This window comes from Salvelinus namaycush, unplaced genomic scaffold (genome assembly GCF_016432855.1).
Source record: "Salvelinus namaycush isolate Seneca unplaced genomic scaffold, SaNama_1.0 Scaffold308, whole genome shotgun sequence".
NCBI classification, from domain to species: domain Eukaryota; kingdom Metazoa; phylum Chordata; class Actinopteri; order Salmoniformes; family Salmonidae; genus Salvelinus; species Salvelinus namaycush.
The window spans coordinates 208,507-231,847 of NW_024059986.1; the positions used below are offsets into that span (position 1 = coordinate 208,507).

Genomic DNA, 23,341 nt, shown 5'->3' on the forward strand with positions numbered 1-23,341 from the left:
TAAACATTATGTTAACATCTTAAACATTATGTTAACATCTTAAACATTATGTTAACATCTTAAACACAAATTTAACATCTTAAACACAAATTTAACATCTTAAACATTATGTCTACATCTTAAACATTATGTTAACATCTTAAACATTATGTTAACATCTTAAACATTATGTTAACATCTTAAACACAAATTTAACATCTTAAACATTATGTCTACATCTTAAACATTATTTTTACATCTTAAACATTATTTTTACATCTTAAACATTATGTTAACATCTTAAACATTATGTTAACATCTTAAACATTATGTTAACATCTTAAACATTATGTTAACATCTTAAACACAAATTTAACATCTTAAACATTATGTCTACATCTTAAACATTATTTTTTACATCTTAAACATTATGTTAACATCTTAAACATTATGTTAACATCTTAAACGTTATGTTAACATCTTAAACATTATGTTAACATCTTAAACACTATTTTAACATCTTAAACATTATGTTAACATCTTAAACATTATGTTAACATCTTAAACATTATGTTAACATCTTAAACACAATTTTAACATCTTAAACGTTATGTTAACATCTTAAACACTATTTTAACATCTTAAACATTATGTTCACATCTTAAACATTATGTTCACATCTTAAACATTATGTTCACATCTTAAACATTATGTTAACATCTTAAACATTATGTTCACATCTTAAACATTATGTTAACATCTTAAACATTATGTTAACATCTTAAACACAAATTTAACATCTTAAACATTATGTTAACATCTTAAACATTATGTTAACATCTTAAACACAAATTTAACATCTTAAACATTATGTCTACATCTTAAACATTATTTTTACATCTTAAACATTATGTTAACATCTTAAACATTATGTTAACATCTTTAACGTTATGTTAACATCTTAAACGTTATGTTAACATCTTAAACATTATGTTAACATCTTAAACATTATGTTAACATCTTAAACATTATGTTAACATCTTAAACATTATGTTAACATCTTAAACACAATTTTAACATCTTAAACGTTATGTTAACATCTTAAACACTATTTTAACATCTTAAACATTATGTTAACATCTTAAACATTATGTTCACATCTTAAACATTATGTTAACATCTTAAACACTATTTTAACATCTTAAACATTATGTTAACATCTTAAACATTATGTTAACATCTTAAACATTATGTTAACATCTTAAACATTATGTTAACATCTTAAACACAATTTTAACATCTTAAACGTTATGTTAACATCTTAAACACTATTTTAACATCTTAAACATTATGTTAACATCTTAAACATTATGTTAACATCTTAAACATTGTTAACATCTTAAACATTATGTTCACATCTTAAACATTATGTTCACATCTTAAACATTATGTTCACATCTTAAACATTATGTTAACATCTTAAACATTATGTTAACATCTTAAACATTATGTTAACATCTTAAACATTGTTAACATCTTAAACACAAATTTAACATCTTAAACATTATGTCTACATCTTAAACATTATTTTTACATCTTAAACATTATGTTAACATCTTAAACATTATGTTAACATCTTAAACATTATGTTAACATCTTAAACATTATGTTAACATCTTAAACACTATTTTAACATCTTAAACATTATGTTAACATCTTAAACATTATGTTAACATCTTAAACTTTATGTTAACATCTTAAACATTATGTTAACATCTTAAACACAATTTTAACATCTTAAACGTTATGTTAACATCTTAAACCCTATTTTAACATCTTAAACATTATGTTAACATCTTAAACATTATGTTAACATCTTAAACATTATGTTAACATCTTAAACACAATTTTAACATCTTAAACACAATTTTAACATCTTAAACATTATGTTAACATCTTAAACATTATGTTAACATCTTAAACACTATTTTAACATCTTAAACATTATGTTAACATCTTAAACACTATTTTAACATCTTAAACATTATGTTAACATCTTAAACATTATGTTAACATCTTAAACATTATGTTAACATCTTAAACATTATGTTAACATCTTAAACGTTATGTTAACATCTTAAACATTATGTTAACATCTTAAACACTATTTTAACATCTTAAACATTATGTTAACATCTTAAACATTATGTCTACATCTTAAACATTATGTTCACATCTTAAACATTATGTTTACATCTTAAACGTTATGTTAACATCTTAAACATTATGTTAACATCTTAAACATTATGTTAACATCTTAAACACTATTTTAACATCTTAAACATTATGTTAACATCTTAAACACAAATTTAACATCTTAAACATTATGTTAACATCTTAAACATTATGTTCACATCTTAAACATTATGTTAACATCTTAAACATTATGTCTACATTTTAAACACAATTTTAACATCTTAAACATTATGTTAACATCTTAAACATTATGTCTACATCTTAAACATTATTTTTACATCTTAAACATTATGTTAACATCTTAAACATTATGTTAACATCTTAAACATTATGTTAACATCTTAAACACAAATTTAACATCTTAAACATTATGTCTACATCTTAAACATTATTTTTACATCTTAAACATTATTTTTACATCTTAAACATTATGTTAACATCTTAAACATTATGTTAACATCTTAAACATTATGTTAACATCTTAAACATTATGTTAACATCTTAAACATTATGTTAACATCTTAAACACAAATTTAACATCTTAAACATTATGTCTACATCTTAAACATTATTTTTACATCTTAAACATTATGTTAACATCTTAAACATTATGTTAACATCTTAAACATTATGTTAACATCTTAAACGTTATGTTAACATCTTAAACATTATGTTAACATCTTAAACACTATTTTAACATCTTAAACATTATGTTAACATCTTAAACATTATGTTAACATCTTAAACATTATGTTAACATCTTAAACACAATTTTAACATCTTAAACGTTATGTTAACATCTTAAACACTATTTTAACATCTTAAACACTATTTTAACATCTTAAACATTATGTTCACATCTTAAACATTATGTTCACATCTTAAACATTATGTTCACATCTTAAACATTATGTTCACATCTTAAACATTATGTTAACATCTTAAACATTATGTTAACATCTTAAACATTATGTTAACATCTTAAACATTATGTTAACATCTTAAACATTATGTTCACATCTTAAACATTATGTTAACATCTTAAACATTATGTTAACATCTTAAACACAAATGTAACATCTTAAACATTATGTCTACATCTTAAACATTATTTTTACATCTTAAACATTATGTTAACATCTTAAACATTATGTTAACATCTTAAACATTATGTTAACATCTTAAACACAAATTTAACATCTTAAACATTATGTTAACATCTTAAACATTATGTTAACATCTTAAACACAAATTTAACATCTTAAACATTATGTCTACATCTTAAACATTATTTTTACATCTTAAACATTATGTTAACATCTTAAACATTATGTTCACATCTTTAACGTTATGTTAACATCTTAAACGTTATGTTAACATCTTAAACATTATGTTAACATCTTAAACATTATGTTAACATCTTAAACATTATGTTAACATCTTAAACACAATTTTAACATCTTAAACGTTATGTTAACATCTTAAACACTATTTTAACATCTTAAACATTATGTTAACATCTTAAACATTATGTTCACATCTTAAACATTATGTTAACATCTTAAACACTATTTTAACATCTTAAACATTATGTCTACATCTTAAACATTATGTTCACATCTTAAACATTATGTTTACATCTTAAACGTTATGTTAACATCTTAAACATTATGTTAACATCTTAAACATTATGTTAACATCTTAAACACTATTTTAACATCTTAAACATTATGTTAACATCTTAAACATTATGTTAACATCTTAAACACAAATTTAACATCTTAAACATTATGTTAACATCTTAAACATTATGTTCACATCTTAAACATTATGTTAACATCTTAAACATTATGTCTACATTTTAAACACAATTTTAACATCTTAAACATTATGTTAACATCTTAAACATTATGTCTACATCTTAAACATTATGTTCACATCTTAAACATTATCTTAACATCTTAAACATTATGTTAATATCTTAAACATTATGTTAACATCTTAAACATTATGTTAACATCTTAAACATTATGTTAACATCTTAAACATTATGTTAACATCTTAAACATTATGTTAACATCTTAAACACAATTTTAACATCTTAAACACAATTTTAACATCTTAAACGTTATGTTAACATCTTAAACACTATTTTAACATCTTAAACGTTAGGTTAACATCTTAAACACTATTTTAACCCCATAAACAAAATGTTCTCTGTGCAGTTGGATAAGGAACTGGAGGAGGTGACCATGCAGCTGCAGGACACCCCAGAGAAGACCCCGTACATCAAGCAGAACCACTACGGAGACGTCAACAACATCCTCAGCATACGCAACTTCACAGACGGCAAAGGTGACTGACCACTGCTGCTTTTGTTCACACTTCTACAGCATCACCTCCCACATATTCCTCACTCATTTGAACAGACAGACACACCTCTGTCAGCATGGACTGCTGCTGCTGCACCCACTGTCTGCACATGATTCTCTCTGAAGAGTTGTACTCATCTGTCCAAGGTAAAAGAGCTGTGCTCACCTCATAGATAGGGAACAGCAAGCGTTTAATTGTTCCTCCAGTTTCTTGTCTGCTAATTATGATACAATACTACTATCGTCATGACAACTATTTATTTTTTATTTAACTAGGCAAGTCAGTTAAGAACAAATTCTTATTTACAATGACGGCCTACCAAAAGGCAAAAGGCCTCCTGCGGGGACGGGGGCTGGGATTAAAAATAAAAATTATATCAAAATATAGGAGAAAACACACATCACGACAAGAGAGACAACACAACATAAAGAGAGACCTAAGACAACAACATAGCATGGTAGCAACACATGACAACACAGCATGGTAGCAACACAACATGACAACATCATGGTAGCAACACATGACAACACAGCATGGTAGCAACACAACATGACAACAACATGGTAGCAACACATGACAACACAGCATGGTAGCAACACAACATGACAACATCATGGTAGCAACACATGACAACACAGCATGGTAGCAACACAACATGACAACAACATGGTAGCAACACAACATGGCAGCAGCACAAAACAGGGTACAAACATTATTGGGCACAGACAACAGCACAAAGGGCAAGAAGGCAGAGACAACAATACATCACGCAAAGTAGCCACAACTGTCAGTAAGAGTGTCCATGATTGAGTCTTTGAATGAAGAGATTAAGATAAAACTGTCCAGTTTGAGTGTTTGTTGTAGCTCGTTCCAGTTGCTAGCTGCAGCGAACTGAAAAAGCGAGCGACCCAGGGATGTGTGTGCTTTGGGGACCTTTAACAGAATGTAACTGGCAGAACAGGTGTTGTATGTGGAGGATGAGGGCTGTAGTAGGTATCTCAGATAGGGGGGAGTGAGGCCTAAGAGGGTTTTATAAATAAGCATCAACCAGTGGGTCTCGCGCCGGGTACACAGAAATGACCAGTTTACAGAGGAGTATAGAGTGCAGTGATGTGTCCAACAAGGAGCATTGGTGGCAAATTTGATGGCAGAATGGTAAAGACCATTTAGCCGCTCGAGAGCACCCTTTTTATTTTTATTTTTATTTCACCTTTATTTAACCAGGTAGGCTAGTTGAGAACAAGTTCTCATTTGCAACTGCGACCTGGCCAAGATAAAGCATAGCAGTGTGAACAGACAACAACACAGAGTTACACATGGAGTAAACAATAAACAAGTCAATAACATGGTAGATAAAAAAGAGAATCTATATACAATGTGTGCAAAAGGCATGAGGAGGTAGGCAATAAATCGAATAATTACAATTTAGCAGATTAACACTGGAGTGATAAATCATCAGATGATCATGTGCAAGTAGAGATACTGGTGTGCAAAAGAGCAGAAAAGTAAATAAATAAAAGCAGTATGGGGGGTGAGGTAGGTAAATTGGGCGGGCTATACCCTTAGCTGCCGATCTATAAATTACCTCTCCGTAATCTAGCATGGGTAGGATGGTCATCTGAATCAGAGTTAGTTTGGCATCTGGGGTGAAAGAGGAGTGATTACGATAGTGGAAACCAAGTCTAGATTTAACTTTAGCCTGCAGCTTTGATATGTGCTGAGAGAAGGACAGTGCTCCGTCTAGCCATACTCCCAAGTACCATCTCAAGCTCTAATTCCTCAGAGGTAGTAATCACACCTGTGGGGAGAGGGGCATTCTTCTTACCAAACCAAGGTTAAGGGCAGAGAAAGCTTGTTGGACACTAAGAAAGCTTTTTGTAGAGCGTTAAACACAAAATCCGGGGAGGGGCCAGCTGAGTATAAGACTGTATCATCTGTATATAAATGGATGAGAGCTTCCTACTGCCTGAGCTATGTTGTTGATGTAGATTAAGTAGAGAGTGGGGCCTAGTATCGAGCCTTGGGGTACACCCTTGCCTTGGGGTACACCCTTGGTGACAGGCAGTGGCTGAGACAGCAGATGTTCTGACTTTATACACTGCACTCTTTGAGAGAGGTAGTTAGCAAAGCAGGCCAAAGACTACACCGTAGCACCTCTCTCGTAGTTCAGGACTACAGTACTGTGAACCGAAGTTTGTCGATTGCTCAATGATAAGCTTCTGTTCAGCATTTAGACTGACAGACAGACATATAGAGAAATATAAATGGGTCATTATATTCACCATGAGGATTCAGCCACGTCGTAGAGAACACCACCACGTCCATATCTCTACCTCAGCCATCAGTATTCGTGAGACTGGCTGGACTAAATGCATTTGGGCTGTCAGTATTCATGAGACTGGCTGGACTAAATGCATTTGGGCTGTGAATGAGTGGCTGTTATAAGAGTACAACAGTGTCAACAGTGATTACAATCACAACCAAGTACAAAGAACACTCTCCATAGTGCATGAATATTCATTAGCACATGGTTTGGACTTGAAGGTAGAGCGGTGGGGTTGACTGACCACGGAATTCATATTAGGAATTGCCTCAGTTGTCAGGCCAGTTCAAATACGTAGTCCTCAACTCCTACAGTTGTTAGCAGTCAGTTGACAAGTTTGAGAGTTTCATAAGACAATTGAGGAACCTAATATGGGTGCCGTAAAGGATCTGGAGAGTAGTTACAGAGTTCAGAAGACATTAATATTACTGTGAGGTTATCTCTCAGGGCACAAGAGATAGTGACCTGTTACAGTAAATTGCTCTTTTGACACCATCCCACCAACATTGTTTTCAGAGGTGGGTTTATATATTATTCATTTCCAAATAGGATTATTCCGTGAATTGCTCACATTAATAAATAATTTACCGCCGCAATCCAATCCATATGAATCCATTATGCTATGTTTAGACATGCGCTCCTGTATCCTCCTCTTCAGATGCACATTTAGGATACACAATGCCACAGTGTGATCGTCCAATCAGGTCAATGTTATGCTAAGAGGTGAAGATCTGGGTCAACTGGAGAGGAACAAATGGACACAAAAGGGGATCATTTCGGGGCTCTCCAGGTGGTGTTTGAAACACTGATAAGGCTGTTTACTTTGATAACAACTGTGTTCACACTCACCGTCTGTCTCCCACGGTGACGAGAGGCCAACACCAGAATCCTGTCAGGCTGTTTCCCCCCTGGACTAAAATATTTTCCACAACATCAAGAAGCACAGCAGTCCCTCTCTCACTCGCTTTCTCTCTCTCTCTCTCTCGCCTCTGACTCTCTCCATCTGGCTGTCTCACTTTCTTTCTCTATATATCTGTTCATCTCTCTTTCCCTCTCTCTGTGTCTCCCTCCATGAAGCCTCTCTGATTGTGCTACCAGCAGAGCTCCATTTAGCATGTGTTGAACACACAGAACAGAAGTGTTGTCTTTGTTAGCTGCTGCCTTTAAAGTAATGCCTGACAGATACTGTATCAGTGATGTAATGCCCGACACTGTATCAGTGATGTAATACCCGACAGATACTGTATCAGTGATGTAATGCCCGACAGATACTGTATCAGTGATGTAATGCCCGACAGATACTGTATCAGTGATGTAATACCCCACAGATACTGTATCAGTGATGTAATGCCCGACAGATACTGTATCAGTGATGTAATGCAGACACTGTATCAGTGATGTAATACCCGACAGATACTGTATCAGTGATGTAATGCCCGACAGATACTGTATCAGTGATGTAATGCCCGACAGATACTGTATCAGTGATGTAATGCCCGACAGATACTGTATCAGTGATGTAATGCCCGACAGACACTGTATCAGTGATGTAATGCCCGACAGATACTGTATCAGTGATGTAATGCCCGACAGATACTGTATCAGTGATGTAATGCCCGACAGATACTGTATCAGTGATGTAATGCCCGACAGATACTGTATCAGTGATGTAATGCCCGACAGATACTGTATCAGTGATGTAATGCCCGACAGATACTGTATCAGTGATGTAATGCCCGACAGATACTGTATCAGTGATGTAATGCCCGACAGACACTGTATCAGTGATGTAATGCCCGACAGACACTGTATCAGTGATGTAATACCCGACAGATACTGTATCAGTGATGTAATACCCGACAGACACTGTATCAGTGATGTAATGCCCGACAGACACTGTATCAGTGATGTAATGCCCGACAGATACTGTATCAGTGATGTAATGCCCGACAGATACTGTATCAGTGATGTAATGCCCGACAGATACTGTATCAGTGATGTAATGCCCGACAGATACTGTATCAGTGATGTAATGCCCGACAGATACTGTATCAGTGATGTAATACCCGACAGATACTGTATCAGTGATGTAATACCCGACAGATACTGTATCAGTGATGTAATACCCGACAGATACTGTATCAGTGATGTAATGCCCGACAGATACTGTATCAGTGATGTAATGCCCGACAAATACTGTATCAGTGATGTAATGCCCGACAGATACTGTATCAGTGATGTAATGCCCGACAGATACTGTATCAGTGATGTAATGCCCGGCAGATACTGTATCAGTGATGTAATGCCCGTCAGATACTGTATCAGTGATGTAATGCCCGTCAGATACTGTATCAGTGATGTAATGCCCGACAGATACTGTATCAGTGATGTAATGCCCGACAGATACTGTATCAGTGATGTAATGCCCGACAGATACTGTATCAGTGATGTAATGCCCGACAGATACTGTATCAGTGATGTAATGCCCGACAGACACTGTATCAGTGATGTAATGCCCGACAGATACTGTATCAGTGATGTAATGCCCGACAGATACTGTATCAGTGATGTAATACCCGACAGATACTGTATCAGTGATGTAATACCCGACAGATACTGTATCAGTGATGTAATACCCGACAGATACTGTATCAGTGATGTAATACCCGACAGATACTGTATCAGTGATGTAATACCCCACAGATACTGTATCAGTGATGTAATGCCCGACAGATACTGTATCAGTGATGTAATGCCCGACAGATACTGTATCAGTGATGTAATACCCGACAGATACTGTATCAGTGATGTAATACCCGACAGATACTGTATCAGTGATGTAATGCCCGACAGATACTGTATCAGTGATGTAATGCCCGACAGATACTGTATCAGTGATGTAATGCCCGACAGATACTGTATCAGTGATGTAATACCCGACAGATACTGTATCAGTGATGTAATACCCGACAGATACTGTATCAGTGATGTAATGCCCGACAGATACTGTATCAGTGATGTAATACCCGACAGATACTGTATCAGTGATGTAATACCCGACAGATACTGTATCAGTGATGTAATGCCCGACATACTGTATCAGTGATGTAATGCCCGACAGATACTGTATCAGTGATGTAATGCCCGACAGATACTGTATCAGTGATGTAATACCCGACAGATACTGTATCAGTGATGTAATGCCCGACAGATACTGTATCAGTGATGTAATGCCCGACAGATACTGTATCAGTGATGTAATGCCCGACAGATACTGTATCAGTGATGTAATACCCGACAGATACTGTATCAGTGATGTAATGCCCGACAGATACTGTATCAGTGATGTAATGCCCGACAGATACTGTATCAGTGATGTAATACCCGACAGATACTGTATCAGTGATGTAATGCCCGACAGATACTGTATCAGTGATGTAATGCCCGACAGATACTGTATCAGTGATGTAATGCCCGACAGATACTGTATCAGTGATGTAATGCCCGACAGATACTGTATCAGTGATGTAATGCCCGTCAGATACTGTATCAGTGATGTAATGCCCGACAGATACTGTATCAGTGATGTAATGCCCGACAGATACTGTATCAGTGATGTAATGCCCGACAGATACTGTATCAGTGATGTAATGCCCGACAGATACTGTATCAGTGATGTAATGCCCGACAGACACTGTATCAGTGATGTAATGCCCGACAGATACTGTATCAGTGATGTAATGCCCGACAGATACTGTATCAGTGATGTAATACCCGACAGATACTGTATCAGTGATGTAATACCCGACAGATACTGTATCAGTGATGTAATACCCGACAGATACTGTATCAGTGATGTAATACCCGACAGATACTGTATCAGTGATGTAATACCCGACAGATACTGTATCAGTGATGTAATACCCGACAGATACTGTATCAGTGATGTAATACCCGACAGATACTGTATCAGTGATGTAATACCCGACAGATACTGTATCAGTGATGTAATACCCGACAGATACTGTATCAGTGATGTAATACCCGACAGATACTGTATCAGTGATGTAATACCCCACAGATACTGTATCAGTGATGTAATGCCCGACAGATACTGTATCAGTGATGTAATGCCCGACAGATACTGTATCAGTGATGTAATGCCCGACAGATACTGTATCAGTGATGTAATGCCCGACAGATACTGTATCAGTGATGTAATACCCGACAGATACTGTATCAGTGATGTAATACCCGACAGATACTGTATCAGTGATGTAATACCCGACAGATACTGTATCAGTGATGTAATGCCCGACAGATACTGTATCAGTGATGTAATGCCCGACAGATACTGTATCAGTGATGTAATGCCGGACAGATACTGTATCAGTGATGTAATGCCTGACATTGATGCTGTTACAGACAAATTAAGGTCCTAGAATCTTCACAGTAATGATGTAATGCTATCTATTATTATTAGTATGACTGATGGTGGTACATTCTTCAGTGTCCTTAGCTTCTCAGGTGTTGTGATCTGAACAAGGCATAGGGGACATACCAATGGCACACTATTCCCTATATAGAGCACTACTTTTGCTCAGAGCTCTATTGGAATCCTATCGGGTCCTGGTCAAAGGTAGTGAACTACACTGAGTGTACAAAACATCCTAATATTGAGGTGCAGCTCCCCCGTTTCTGCTCTCAGAACAGCCTCAATTCGTCAGGACATGGACGCTACAAGGTGTCGAAAGTGTTCCACAGGGATGCTGGCCCAATTCTTCCTACAGTTGTGTCAAGTTGGCTGGATGTCCTTTGGGTGGTGGACCATTCTTGATACACACGGGAAACAGCAGCGCTGCTGGGTTTCACACAAACCGGTGTGCCTGGCACCTACTATCATACCCCGTTCAAAGACACTTAAATATTTTGTCTTGCCTATTCACCCTCTGAATGGCACATGTACACAATCCATGTCTCAATTGTCTCAAGGCTTAAAAATCATTCTTTAACTTGTCTCCTCCTTTCCATATACACTGATTTGAAGTGGATTTAACAAGTGACATCAAAAAGGGATCATGGCTTTCACCTGTATTCACCTAGTCAGTCCATGGAAAGTGCAGGTGTTCCTACTGTGTTGTAGAGAACAGGGAGTCATTTTGTGATATGGTGTGACAGCCTGTATGGGGATTGATCCTGTTTGCTGTGTCATCTCTCCGTGTCTCTGCAGAGGGGGAGAAATCGATAGTGAAGAATCATCTTGAGCAGAAGCCTCAGGCCCAGTGGGGCTCCATGGATCCTTCCAGAATAAACAGAGGTCCCCTGGAGGATATCAACTCACCTGAACAGTGAGTTCTCCTCAAAAAGTATCCCTCCTCCTTTTTCATCCTCCTTTTTTCCTCCTACTGTTGTCTTTTTTTGCAGACTAGACATCAGATGTATTGCTGCCACCACCAGCACTGCATGGCGGTTGCTCTGGCAACCAGCTCTGTAAAAGATGGACCAATATAACGTCCCAATCATCTACACACACTCTCCCCCCCTCCCACACACTCTCTCCCCATCACACACACACACACACACACACACACACACACACACACACACACACACACACACACACACACACACACACACACACACACACACACACACACACACACACACACACACACACACACACACACATAACCGGCAGAGCACAGCTGACTGCATGTTGTCCCTACTCTTAAAACGTGGCGGTCCAGAACACTCATAACACACTCAGCTGACAAATAAAGAGCTACCTTCACTTATTATTCATGAGCAGGCTGGGGCATGTCGACTTCATTAGAGAGGGAAAAAAAGAGTTTAAAGCATCATGAGAGCACTTCATTGCCGCCTCCTCTTCTCCCTTGTCCTCCAAGCTCTCCTCCTCCTCCTCCTATGTTCATCTAACTGGGACTGGATAGAGAGAACACATGAGTGAGTGAGTGAGTGAGTGAGTGAGTGAGTGAGTGAGTGAGTGAGTGAGTGAGTGAGTGGGGACATGAGAGGAACAGAAGGGAACCATGATAGAGAAGACACGGAAGAGAGAGAGCAGAAAACGGATAGAGACAGGGAGACAGAAATGACATGATAGAGAGAGGATATGAAAAGGAGAGAGAGGAACCAAGAGGGAGGATCCATGAGAGAGTCACAGAGCTTATGTAACCAGTGATTTACGGCTACGGTTGGAAGCAGCAGTAGCAGCAGGGGTTGAAAATAGACTGGGGAGACAGAAGAAGTGGAAGAACACGGAGTTATTCCCACACCACATGAATGTTTGATCACATGGTGGGAGGGAGGTGATTCCCAAACCTTCCATAACAAAGCCATCACCTACAGCGAGATGAACCTGGAGAAGAGTCCCCTAAGCAAGCTGGTCCTGGGGCTATATTCAAACACAAACAGACCCCACAGATCCCCAGGACAGCAACACAATTAGACCCAACCAAATCATTAGAAAATAAATAAAAATACTTCACACATTGGAAAGAATTAACAAAAAAACTGTGCAAACTAGAATGCTATTTGGCCCTAAACAGAGAGTACACAGTGGCAGAATACCTGACCACTGTGACTGACCCAAAATTAAGGAAAGCTTTGACTATGTACAGACGCAGTGAGCATAGCCTTGCTATTGAGAAAGGCCGTCGTAGGCAGACCTGGCTCTCAAGAGAAGACAGGCTATGTGCACACTGCCCACAAAATGAGGTGGAACTGAGCTGCACTTCCTAACCTCCTGCCAAATATATGCCCATATTAGAGACACATATTTCCCTCAGATTACAAAGACCCACAAAGAATTTGAAAACAAATCCAATATCTACTGGGTCAAATCCCAGTGTGCCATCACAGCAGCAAGATTTGTGACCTGTTGCCACAAGAAAAGGGCAACCAGTGAAGAACAAACACAATTGTAAATATAACCCATATTTATGTTTATTTATTTTCCCTTTTGTACATTGTTACAACATTGTATATAGACATAATATGATATTTGAAATGTCTCCATTCCATTGGAACTTTTGTGAGTGTAATGTTTAATGTTCATTTTATATTGTTTATTTCATTTTTTAAATGATCTATTCCACTTACTTTGGCAATGTAAACATATGTTTCCCATGTCAATAAAGTGTTCTTTCATCAGAAAACATGTACAACAACCTGTGAGACAATTCACTGGTCTCATTTGAAAGTTGTCAGAATTGAAAGACTTTGAGCTAGTGAATGAGAAGGACATGTTTTTTCTATATTTACATAACTGCCATTCGGTTAGGTAATCGGCTTGAAAAGCAATGGCTCTAGCAGAGAGGTGCGGTGTGAGCTGTCACACCAGGCAGAAGCATGACATTTTATTTTTGTCAGAAGATCTCCAAAGCACGGAGTGGATTATGGGTTAGCGGAGAGGAGTAGAGAGGAGGGACCAGGGAGGCTCTGGTGTGTTACTGTGGAGGGTGGAGGAGGAGGGGGTGAGGGGACCAGGGAAGCTCTGGTGTGTTACTGTGTGGGGTGGAGGAGGAGGGGGTGAGGGGACCAGGGAAGCTCTGGTGTGTTACTGTGGGGGGTGGAGGAGGAGGAGGGGGTGAGGGGACCAGGGAAGCTCTGGTGTGTTACTGTGGGGGGTGGAGGAGGAGGAGGGGGTGAGGGGACCAGGGAAGCTCTCTGACTGACTGTGTGCGGTAATGCCAGTGAGAAGTGAGATGTCACTGACTGTGTTGTGACCCTGTTAGAGTATTGTAACTACAGTGTACAGTCATTCAGCCCTCTTTGCATCAGTAATCACAAATGCTGGTGTACAAAAAGCCCATTTGAATTATTGAGAGTGAAACAGCACATACAGAAGCTGGCTGGATGTAAATAGTCCTGTATGAACAGTGTGTTCGCAATGTAGCACCACATCAATTTAGAAAGATTGTAGAGGGTTTAACACTTTGACAGCACACATGGGACATTAACTCCTTCAATTTAAACTTGTAATTAGTCAGGTGAATATAATGATCTTTAAAGATACTTAACATGCTATATCTCTCCGTCCACAGCATACAGCGCAGGCTGTCGTTGCAGCTACCCATCCTGCACCATGCCTACCTACCCTCCATAGGGGGGGTGGACGCCAGCTGTACCAGCCCCAACGCCAGTCCCGGCTCCAGCCCGCGGCACAGACACATGCCCCCGTCCTATCGGGTCATGGTCTCAGGCCTGTGAGCATCAGTCTCCCCTGGCGCTTCCAAGAAAGGACATCCGTGTTTTAAAAACAACAAGCAGACCCTAGCTTAGGCCGTCAGCAACAGTGGAATAATATGTGTGTTGGACCAGGGAGGGGGAAGTTGGTTCCACTCGTCATGCCTCGGTCTCTAGAACCCCTCACTAGAACCATGGGTCGGGAAGGGAAGGGGGGAGGGCACAGGAGGACCTTACAAATGACCCACGATCCAGAGCAACAACCTCCTTTGGTCTCACCCCACCCCCCCCCAACAGCAGAGGACCAGACCAGACATGGGGTGGATCTGCTTCGGAGGGTTTTTATGTTGTTGTTTTTATTTTGTCATACACTGGACTATGTGTGAGCCTGTCAAAACGTGAGCATTTCAGCTACGTCAATGCCTGGGAGGCGTTACTATAGGAACAAAGGAGTTCCAGACGGGACTGACGTAGGATTCATCAAAATTCACCATTGTGAACAAGCATGTAAATAGCATACTTTCTGACTTTGACGTTCCGTTAGCTTTGAGTATGCTGTGAATGAACATATGGGGGAATGGGGGGAGGGGTCTGTATAGGGGTAGGAGGTCCTGAAAAACGAATGAAACCGTAAAAACTGGCCTACTACAAAGCAAAATGTAAGACAAATTGGTTTGTGTAATATTACTGCATCATTGTAGTGCGTTAATTGTGTTAAATGGATTGGCTCATGGCAAGAAGTAAGATTACTCTCATTTCTATGACTAGCAAAATGTCGAAAGACACCAGGGGCCAATTCTTTTAACTTGGAGTAATATGCACACAGCTTTGTTACATTTGCACCATTCATTTTTCTTCAAGATTATGCTATCTCTTTTCACAGGCCTTTAATGTGTTTCAACTTCCCTAGTTTAATTTACCTCCAAACAAAAATGAAATACTACAGTACAGTAGAATGCCTTTAGAAGGCAACAGAACCAAACAGGACAGATTTCCAGGAAACAATGACAATAGTAATGACTCTCCATGTTCACTATGTGTTGACACACACACACACATAAAGATACACACCTATAGGGAAACAGGAGTGCACACCGTATCCTAGTGATGTTACGCGTCCAGACGAGGCCTCGCCAAACAGGCTCCCATTACCACTGTAAATGGTCCAGAAACTGTGATGTCACTCCATTATCTGGCTGTAGTGAGGATAAAGAAGTATCGTTCTAATGACTATACGTTTCATAAGTCAATGAAATGGGTGCATGGTCAGACAGCATCAAAAGTGGTGAGAAACTGAGATCAAAGACTTGGACAGAGGTTCTGTTGACAAGACATACATTCAGATCGTGATGAGGATGTGGGTTTGCCATTTCGGTTTCATCAGTTTTGAAACCGTGAAATTAAGTCCCTTTAAGCTGTTTCAATTAGTTAATCTAAATTTCAATGACCAAAATGGCAAGTGGAAGATACGTGAGCCGTATGTGAACCCTATCCAGATGTGGCTTAAGCAGAAATGGCGCCGATGGAGACCACAGAACTGCCCACAACAATGGAACCACAGACTGGGAGAGAAGCACCTCTAAATCACCTGGCACTTAGCAACAGTGGAACATACATCAGAGTTGCTATAGAAATGTATTTCTGTGCAGTTGGCCCAAAGGTAATTTCTTGGACTAAAATAGGGCCGTAGACATAGCTAGCTATCGTAATTTTTTTTGTACAACTGTTGTCACAAGAACAAGAAAAACGCAAAGTGGACGAAATCCACCGAAAAGTTACGTATCATCATCAGAAGTCTAGATTTGTTTCAGCTTATATTTCACCATTGGTGTCTTGGTTCCAGTTTTAGTTTTATAAAGGCGTTTGTTGAGCTCTGTGCTTGTAGTCGTATCCTGTACCCTGCAGGAGCCACAGTATACACCAGGCCCAGTAGGTAGTGGTGGTGGTGGTGTGGGCCAGGCTAAATTAACTCAACAAGAATCTGTAACGCATCTGTAAATTGTATAACCTGTCATGACTTCTTAACCATTCAATGCTCCAACACCTGGAATATACAGGGTGAGATAGATCACTTGGGGACAACTCATTACAGAGAGTGGGCTGCTCTGTGAGCTGGGCCTGGCGTCTGAACGCTGATGATGTCTGTCAGCCAAGGAGGAAGCCTATTGGAGGACAAGGAATGGTTGGGAAGGAGCAGGTTGGAGACAGTACTGCTATTGGACACATCCAGGTGTGAATTCCTGTCTGAGCTCCTCCCCCTAGCCTGGAGTCAATGGGGCTGTCCAGAGCAGCAACACAGCAGCACAGACCTCCATGAAGTGAAAAGGCTTCTTTCTCATCCATCTTTGCCCACCAGAGAAACACACAGTCTCTTCTGAGTGAGTGAGACACTGGGGTTGGTTGTTCCTTCAGAAAAAAAACGACACATTTTATATATTACATTATATGTGATTGTGTAAAATTTGCTGATACCCTGATGGTGTTGATGTATGTATGAAATATTTGGTATTTGGCTTTCTCAAGATGGCATGAAATAAAATGTATAATTCACATAGGAGTTACCTGTTTTTACGACTGTCGTGACAAATCCACTTTGTTTCTTCTCAGTCAAGCCAGTTTCATTTTTATATCCCGTCAAAATGTTGCTTTAATTTCTGCCAACCTCTTGTTCAGCAGTCCTGTCACATTCTTTAAGAGGACATCACCAAGCAGTCAATGTCAAAGCCAAGATTCTCAGTGAGAAATCCCCCCACACACAATATAATGTAAACTACATGCAGCATTACACATGCTGCAAGATGCTGAGGGCAATAAGTGTACAACACGTAATAGCTTTGGCTAGCTGTATCAGAATGAACCTATAGAACAGTCAATAACACATCAAAAATGTTCTTTTCTCAGCATTCATGGAACCTGACAGTCACTATTTATTGTTCTTACAAAATGCCAAATGCTGTTTATCAGGTACTGTTACTTTTATTTGCAATGTGCCCTAATTTTCTATTATTAATTAAAAATTGTTCTCAACGTCTGCAACAATAGTTCATCAAATGCAATGTTAGTAGTTAAAGGGCTCATAATAACTGGTAATAAACTGCTTTTTCATGCTAACGTTCTGTATTAGCCAGGGCTACTCTGTTCTTCGGTTTCTTTCAGTTTAAAGGTCAAAAACACGTGTGTGTATATAAATATATATATATATATATATTCATATATTTGTATATATCGTCATCAGGGTTTCTGGAAAATCTATTACAAAATCTATGAGAAATATACAGTACCAGTCAAAAGTTTGGACACACCTACTCATTTAAGGGTGTATTTATTTTTTATTATTTTCTACATTGTAGAATAATAGTGAAGACATCAAAACTATGAAATAACACATATGGAATCATGTAGTAAGCAAAAAAGTGTTAAACAAATCAAAATATATTTTATATTTGAGATTCTTCAAAGTAGTCACCCTTTGCCTTAATGACAGCTTTGCACACTCTTGGCATTTTCTCAACCAGCTTCATGAGGTAGTCATCTGGAATGCATTTAAATTAACAGGTGTGCCTTGTTAAAAGTTAATTTGTGGAATTTCTTTCATTCTTATTGAGTTTAAGCCAATCAGTTGTGTTGTAAAAAGGTAGTGGTGGTGTACAGAAGATAGCCCTATTTGGTAAAAGACCAAGTCCATATTATGGCAAGAACAGCTCAAATAAGCAAAGAGAAACGACAGTCTATCATTACTTTAAGACATGAAGGTCAGTCAATCGTGAAAATGTCAAGAACTTTGAACGTTTCTTCATGGGCTGTCGTAAAAACCATCAAGCACTATGATGAAACTGGCTTTCATGAGTACCGCCACAGGAAAGGAAGACCCGGAGTTACCTCTGCTGCAGAGGATAAGTTCATTAGTTATCAGCCTCAGAAATTGCAGCCCAAATAAATGCTTCACAGAGTTCAAGTAACAGACACATCTCAACATTAACTGTTCAGAGGTGACTGCGTGAATCAGGCTTTCATGGCCGAATTGCTGCAAAGAAACCAGTACTAAAGGACACCAATAATAATAAGAGACTTGCTTGGGCCAAGAAACACGAGCAATGGACATTGGACTGATGGAAATCTTTCCTTTGGTCTGATGAGTCCAAATTTGTGATTTTTGGTTCCAACCGCCATGTCTTTGTGAGACGCAGAGTAGGTGAATGGATGATCTCCACATGTGTGGTTCCCACCGTGAAGCATGAAGGGGGAGTTGTGATGGTGCTTTGCTTGTGACACTGTCTGTGATATTTAGAATTCAAGGCACACTTAACAAGCATGGCTACCACAGCATTCTGCGCGATACGCCATCCCATCTGGTTTGCGCTTAGTGGGATTATCATTTGTTTTTCAACAGGACAATGACCCAACACACCTCCAGGCTGTGTAAGGGCTATTTGACCAGGAAGGAGAGGGATGGAGTGCTGCATCAGATGACCTGGCCGCCACAATTTTCAACCTCAACCCAATTGAGATGGTTTGGGATGAGTTGGAACGCAGAGTGAAGTAAAAGCAGCCAACAAGTGCTCAGCATATGTGGGAACTCCTTCAAGACTGTTGGAGAGAATGCCAAAAGTGTGCAAAGCTGTCATCAAGGCAAAGGGTGTCTACTTTGAAGAATCTAAAATATATTTTGATTTAACAAACACTTTTTTGGTTTCTACATAATTCCATATGTGTTATTTCATAGTTTTGACGTCTTTACTATTATTCTACAATGTAGAAAATAGTACAAACAAAGAATAACCCTTGAATGAGTATGTGTGTCCAAACTTTTGACTGGTACTGTATATAAAAAATAAACTTCATTCTGTTACTGTTTTTGTCAATTTAATATGTGGTATTCCAAACACACATTGTAGAATTTAAGTTAAATTTAATAACCTTATGTTAAATGCAAAATATAACATGTATGAGAAGGGCAATAACTTGTTTTATTATTCCAGAAACATAGAGAAATATATATACCAATCTTTATGTTCTAAACATAGATTTTTCATAAGAAACCTTGACGTTCACAATGACCACGATGATACTTGGAACATATTGGAAACGTTTTTTTATTTACAGTATCTGTAACTATGGTATGAAAAGTTGAGATAGATATGAAAACATGTATAAAATAAGTATCCCACTGGAATACAATAACATTTTGGAACCATCGGTTGTTATGGGGCATTTTGAACAGAATTCTGCTTTAAAATGTCTGAATGTTATGGGGCAGCCTTTACTTTTCACATCAACGTCAAATAAAGTGAGACTGAAAATAACTTTATAAAAGTTTTGTTTTGATCAATTCAAAAAGCCTAATAGTTTAAAGAACTCCAGATTGTTTCAGTCTGCCTGTATTCAGAGGCCTATTTATGTACTGTTGTCTACCCTTAGGCTAGTGCTCTTTACATATAGCTTTAAAAGAAATAGGAAGTCAAGTAAAGCACAGTTAATGTTTTTGTTATTGTGATCTCAGTTATGTTCATTATAACGGCAATTAAAACAACTGTTTTATCCACAAGGCAAGGTTGTCGAAGGCCTCGATTCAATGTTAAACTGTGTTGGGCGACATCCGCATAGCAGATGCTTTACAGGTGTAACTGTAGCTTTAAAATCGGTTAGCAGCTGCTCTTCCGTGTCACAAATCACGCCCTTACTATCCCTGCCATGTTAGAAGTTCATAACGCCGATAGAAAGTGTAAACTATATTGATGATAGAAATAATGACATGTTTTCATGTTCATTTGGAGCGGGGGAATGTATAGCCTAATTGAGTTGTAGATAACGGATTTGAGTTTTTGAACTTCTAACACAGCTGCGTGGGCTTTGTCTGAATGTCGGGTGTGGTTTCGTTGCGTCCAATGGCAGTGTCCTCGATAAGGTGATGCAAGCAGCCGCTTGTGGATTTGACAGCTCCAACACAGTTCCACCTCCAAAACAACCGCTATAGGGATGTCAGCTAGCGCAGATCTGATAGAATCTAGCCCTGATCATTCATGAGCTACTTTGCTTTATCACCTCAGAACCCTTCTAGAAGGAGTACAAATGAATGCATTACCACTAAGAATGGAGTGCAATTATTTGCTGTCGAAAAGCATTTTGGGGGAAATGGCAGTCATGATTCTACAGTAGTCTGGACCTTTGATGTATTTTTACTTGCGCAAACAGGGCATTTTAAATTATTATGTTTCTCTTACATACAGAAAATCACAGAAAAAAATGTTTATTTCCTTTTCTTGCAGTAATTGTTTTTCAGATGCATGGGATTATCAGATTTTTCAATAAAACAATTGCAAAAAATCTGTTGATTAATAAATTGCTACAGTGATTACATTTTTATTTCCATCACTGATCATCATAAAGAAGAAAAAAAAAGAAGAAAAAATAAAAAAACTAAAATTACAAGGCCTAAAGCCTACTAAACTATAGCCAACTATGATGCACGGGGTAAAATGGAATCAGGCATAAACAGCAGCACATGAGCTCAGCTGTCTACAATCCATACACATTACACAGAGAGAGAGCCAGGAAGGCCAATACATTAGTAATGAAAAGATCCATGTGCAGAGGTTGATAAATAATACAACTGTCAAGGCACAATGGCAAACAGGATGTGGAATGTGAGTGAGTGAGTGAGTGAGTGAGTGAGTGAGTGAGTGAGTGAGTGAGTGAGTGAGTGAGTGAGTGAGTGAGTGAGTGAGAGAGAGAGAGAGAGAGAGAGAGAGTGAGTGAGTGAGTGAGTGAGTGAGTGAGTGAGAGAGCGAGAGAGTGAGTGAGAGAGCGAGAGAGTGAGCGAGAGAGCGAGAGAGAGAGAGAGCGAGAGAGAGAGCGAGAGAGAGAGAGGCCTTTCCATCGTGCTGTCAAATATTGACCATGTAAGTGCTAGACAGAGGGCTCAGAGGCCCAGACAGTCCTCTATGGGAGGTAGGACTGAGGCTACAGTAAGACAACCTCAGGGCCTACTGTACTGTACACCTATGGACCTCTGTACACTTCAAGTCAATATGGTATTATGTAATACTCCGTTTTCTGTTCAGAGGCTCTGCTTTTACACAGCCAGCCCAGTTCTGATCTTGTTTTCACTAATTGTTTTTTTGACCAATCAGATCAGCTTTGAAAAATATCTGATGTGATTGGTCAAAAGACCAATCAGTGAGAAAAAAAAAATCTGAATTGGGCTGCCTGTGTAAACACAGCCAAAGTGATACACTGATTCAAAGGATACTGTACACATAATGCAAATCGACTGTGGGATTCTGAGCCCAGCTGGCATTGCCCAGTTCTACCACTACTACTGGTATTGTGGAAGATACACCATTTAGGTTACTGTATATGACTGGTGTAGAGGGGAAGGGGGGTGCTACTGTGCTCTGGAGAGATGTGTTTAACCTGAACAGCCTCTGTAAAGTTCACGCTGTATAAAGGGAAGATTGAGGGCTAATTAAGTTGACCTGAGTGAGAATACAATGATAGCAGGCATGTATACGTGATAGGCCTTCACATGGTTTTTCAGGTGAGGTTGTCCCAATCTGGAAAACAATTGTGGTTATCCAATATGCTGCTGTGTGCTAGTCAAGGTACTACCTACAATAGGAGGTAGAGTGTTGTGAAATTATAGTAAAAAAATGTGTAGTGTTACTACCACTATATTAAGTTAACTGTATGGCATATCAACATATTTTTATAAATGTTTTATATATTTTTTTACCTATATTTAGGTAAAAAAAGTCAGTTAAGTCAGTTAAGAACAAATTCTTACTTACAATGACGGCCTACCCCGGCCAAACCTGGATGATGCTGGGCCAATTGTGCGCCGACCTATGGGACTCACAATCACGGCCGGATGTGATGCAGCCTGGATTCGAACCAGGGACTACAGTGACGCCTCTTGCACTGAGATGCAGTGCCTTAGACCGCTGCCCTACCGGTCAAACGTTTTAAAACACATACTCATTCAAGGGTTTTTCTTTATTTTTTTACTATTTTCTACATTGTAGAATAATAATGAAGATGTCAAAACTATGAAATAACACATATGGAATAATGTAGTAACCAAAAAAGTGTTAAACAAAATATATTTTATATTTGAGATTCTTAAAATAGCCACCCTTTGCCTTGATGACAGCTTTGCACACTCTTGGCATTCTCTCAACCAGCTTCACCTGGAATGCTTTTCCAACA

The 23,341-nt window shown here is 38.2% G+C and overlaps 1 protein-coding gene across 1 annotated transcript in view; it reads left to right on the forward strand.

The window, feature by feature from the left end:
* Positions 1-15,170, forward strand: part of LOC120039909 (gamma-aminobutyric acid type B receptor subunit 2-like) — a 153,487-nt gene extending 138,317 nt beyond the window's left edge. The window contains exons 16-18 of the mRNA XM_038985231.1: positions 4,461-4,590; positions 12,162-12,279; positions 14,995-15,170. Coding sequence (XP_038841159.1) covers positions 4,461-4,590; positions 12,162-12,279; positions 14,995-15,160 — 414 coding nt within the window. The 3' untranslated portion in view covers positions 15,161-15,170. The remainder of the gene's footprint in view (positions 1-4,460; positions 4,591-12,161; positions 12,280-14,994) is intronic.
* The last annotated feature ends 8,171 nt before the right edge of the window (positions 15,171-23,341 follow it).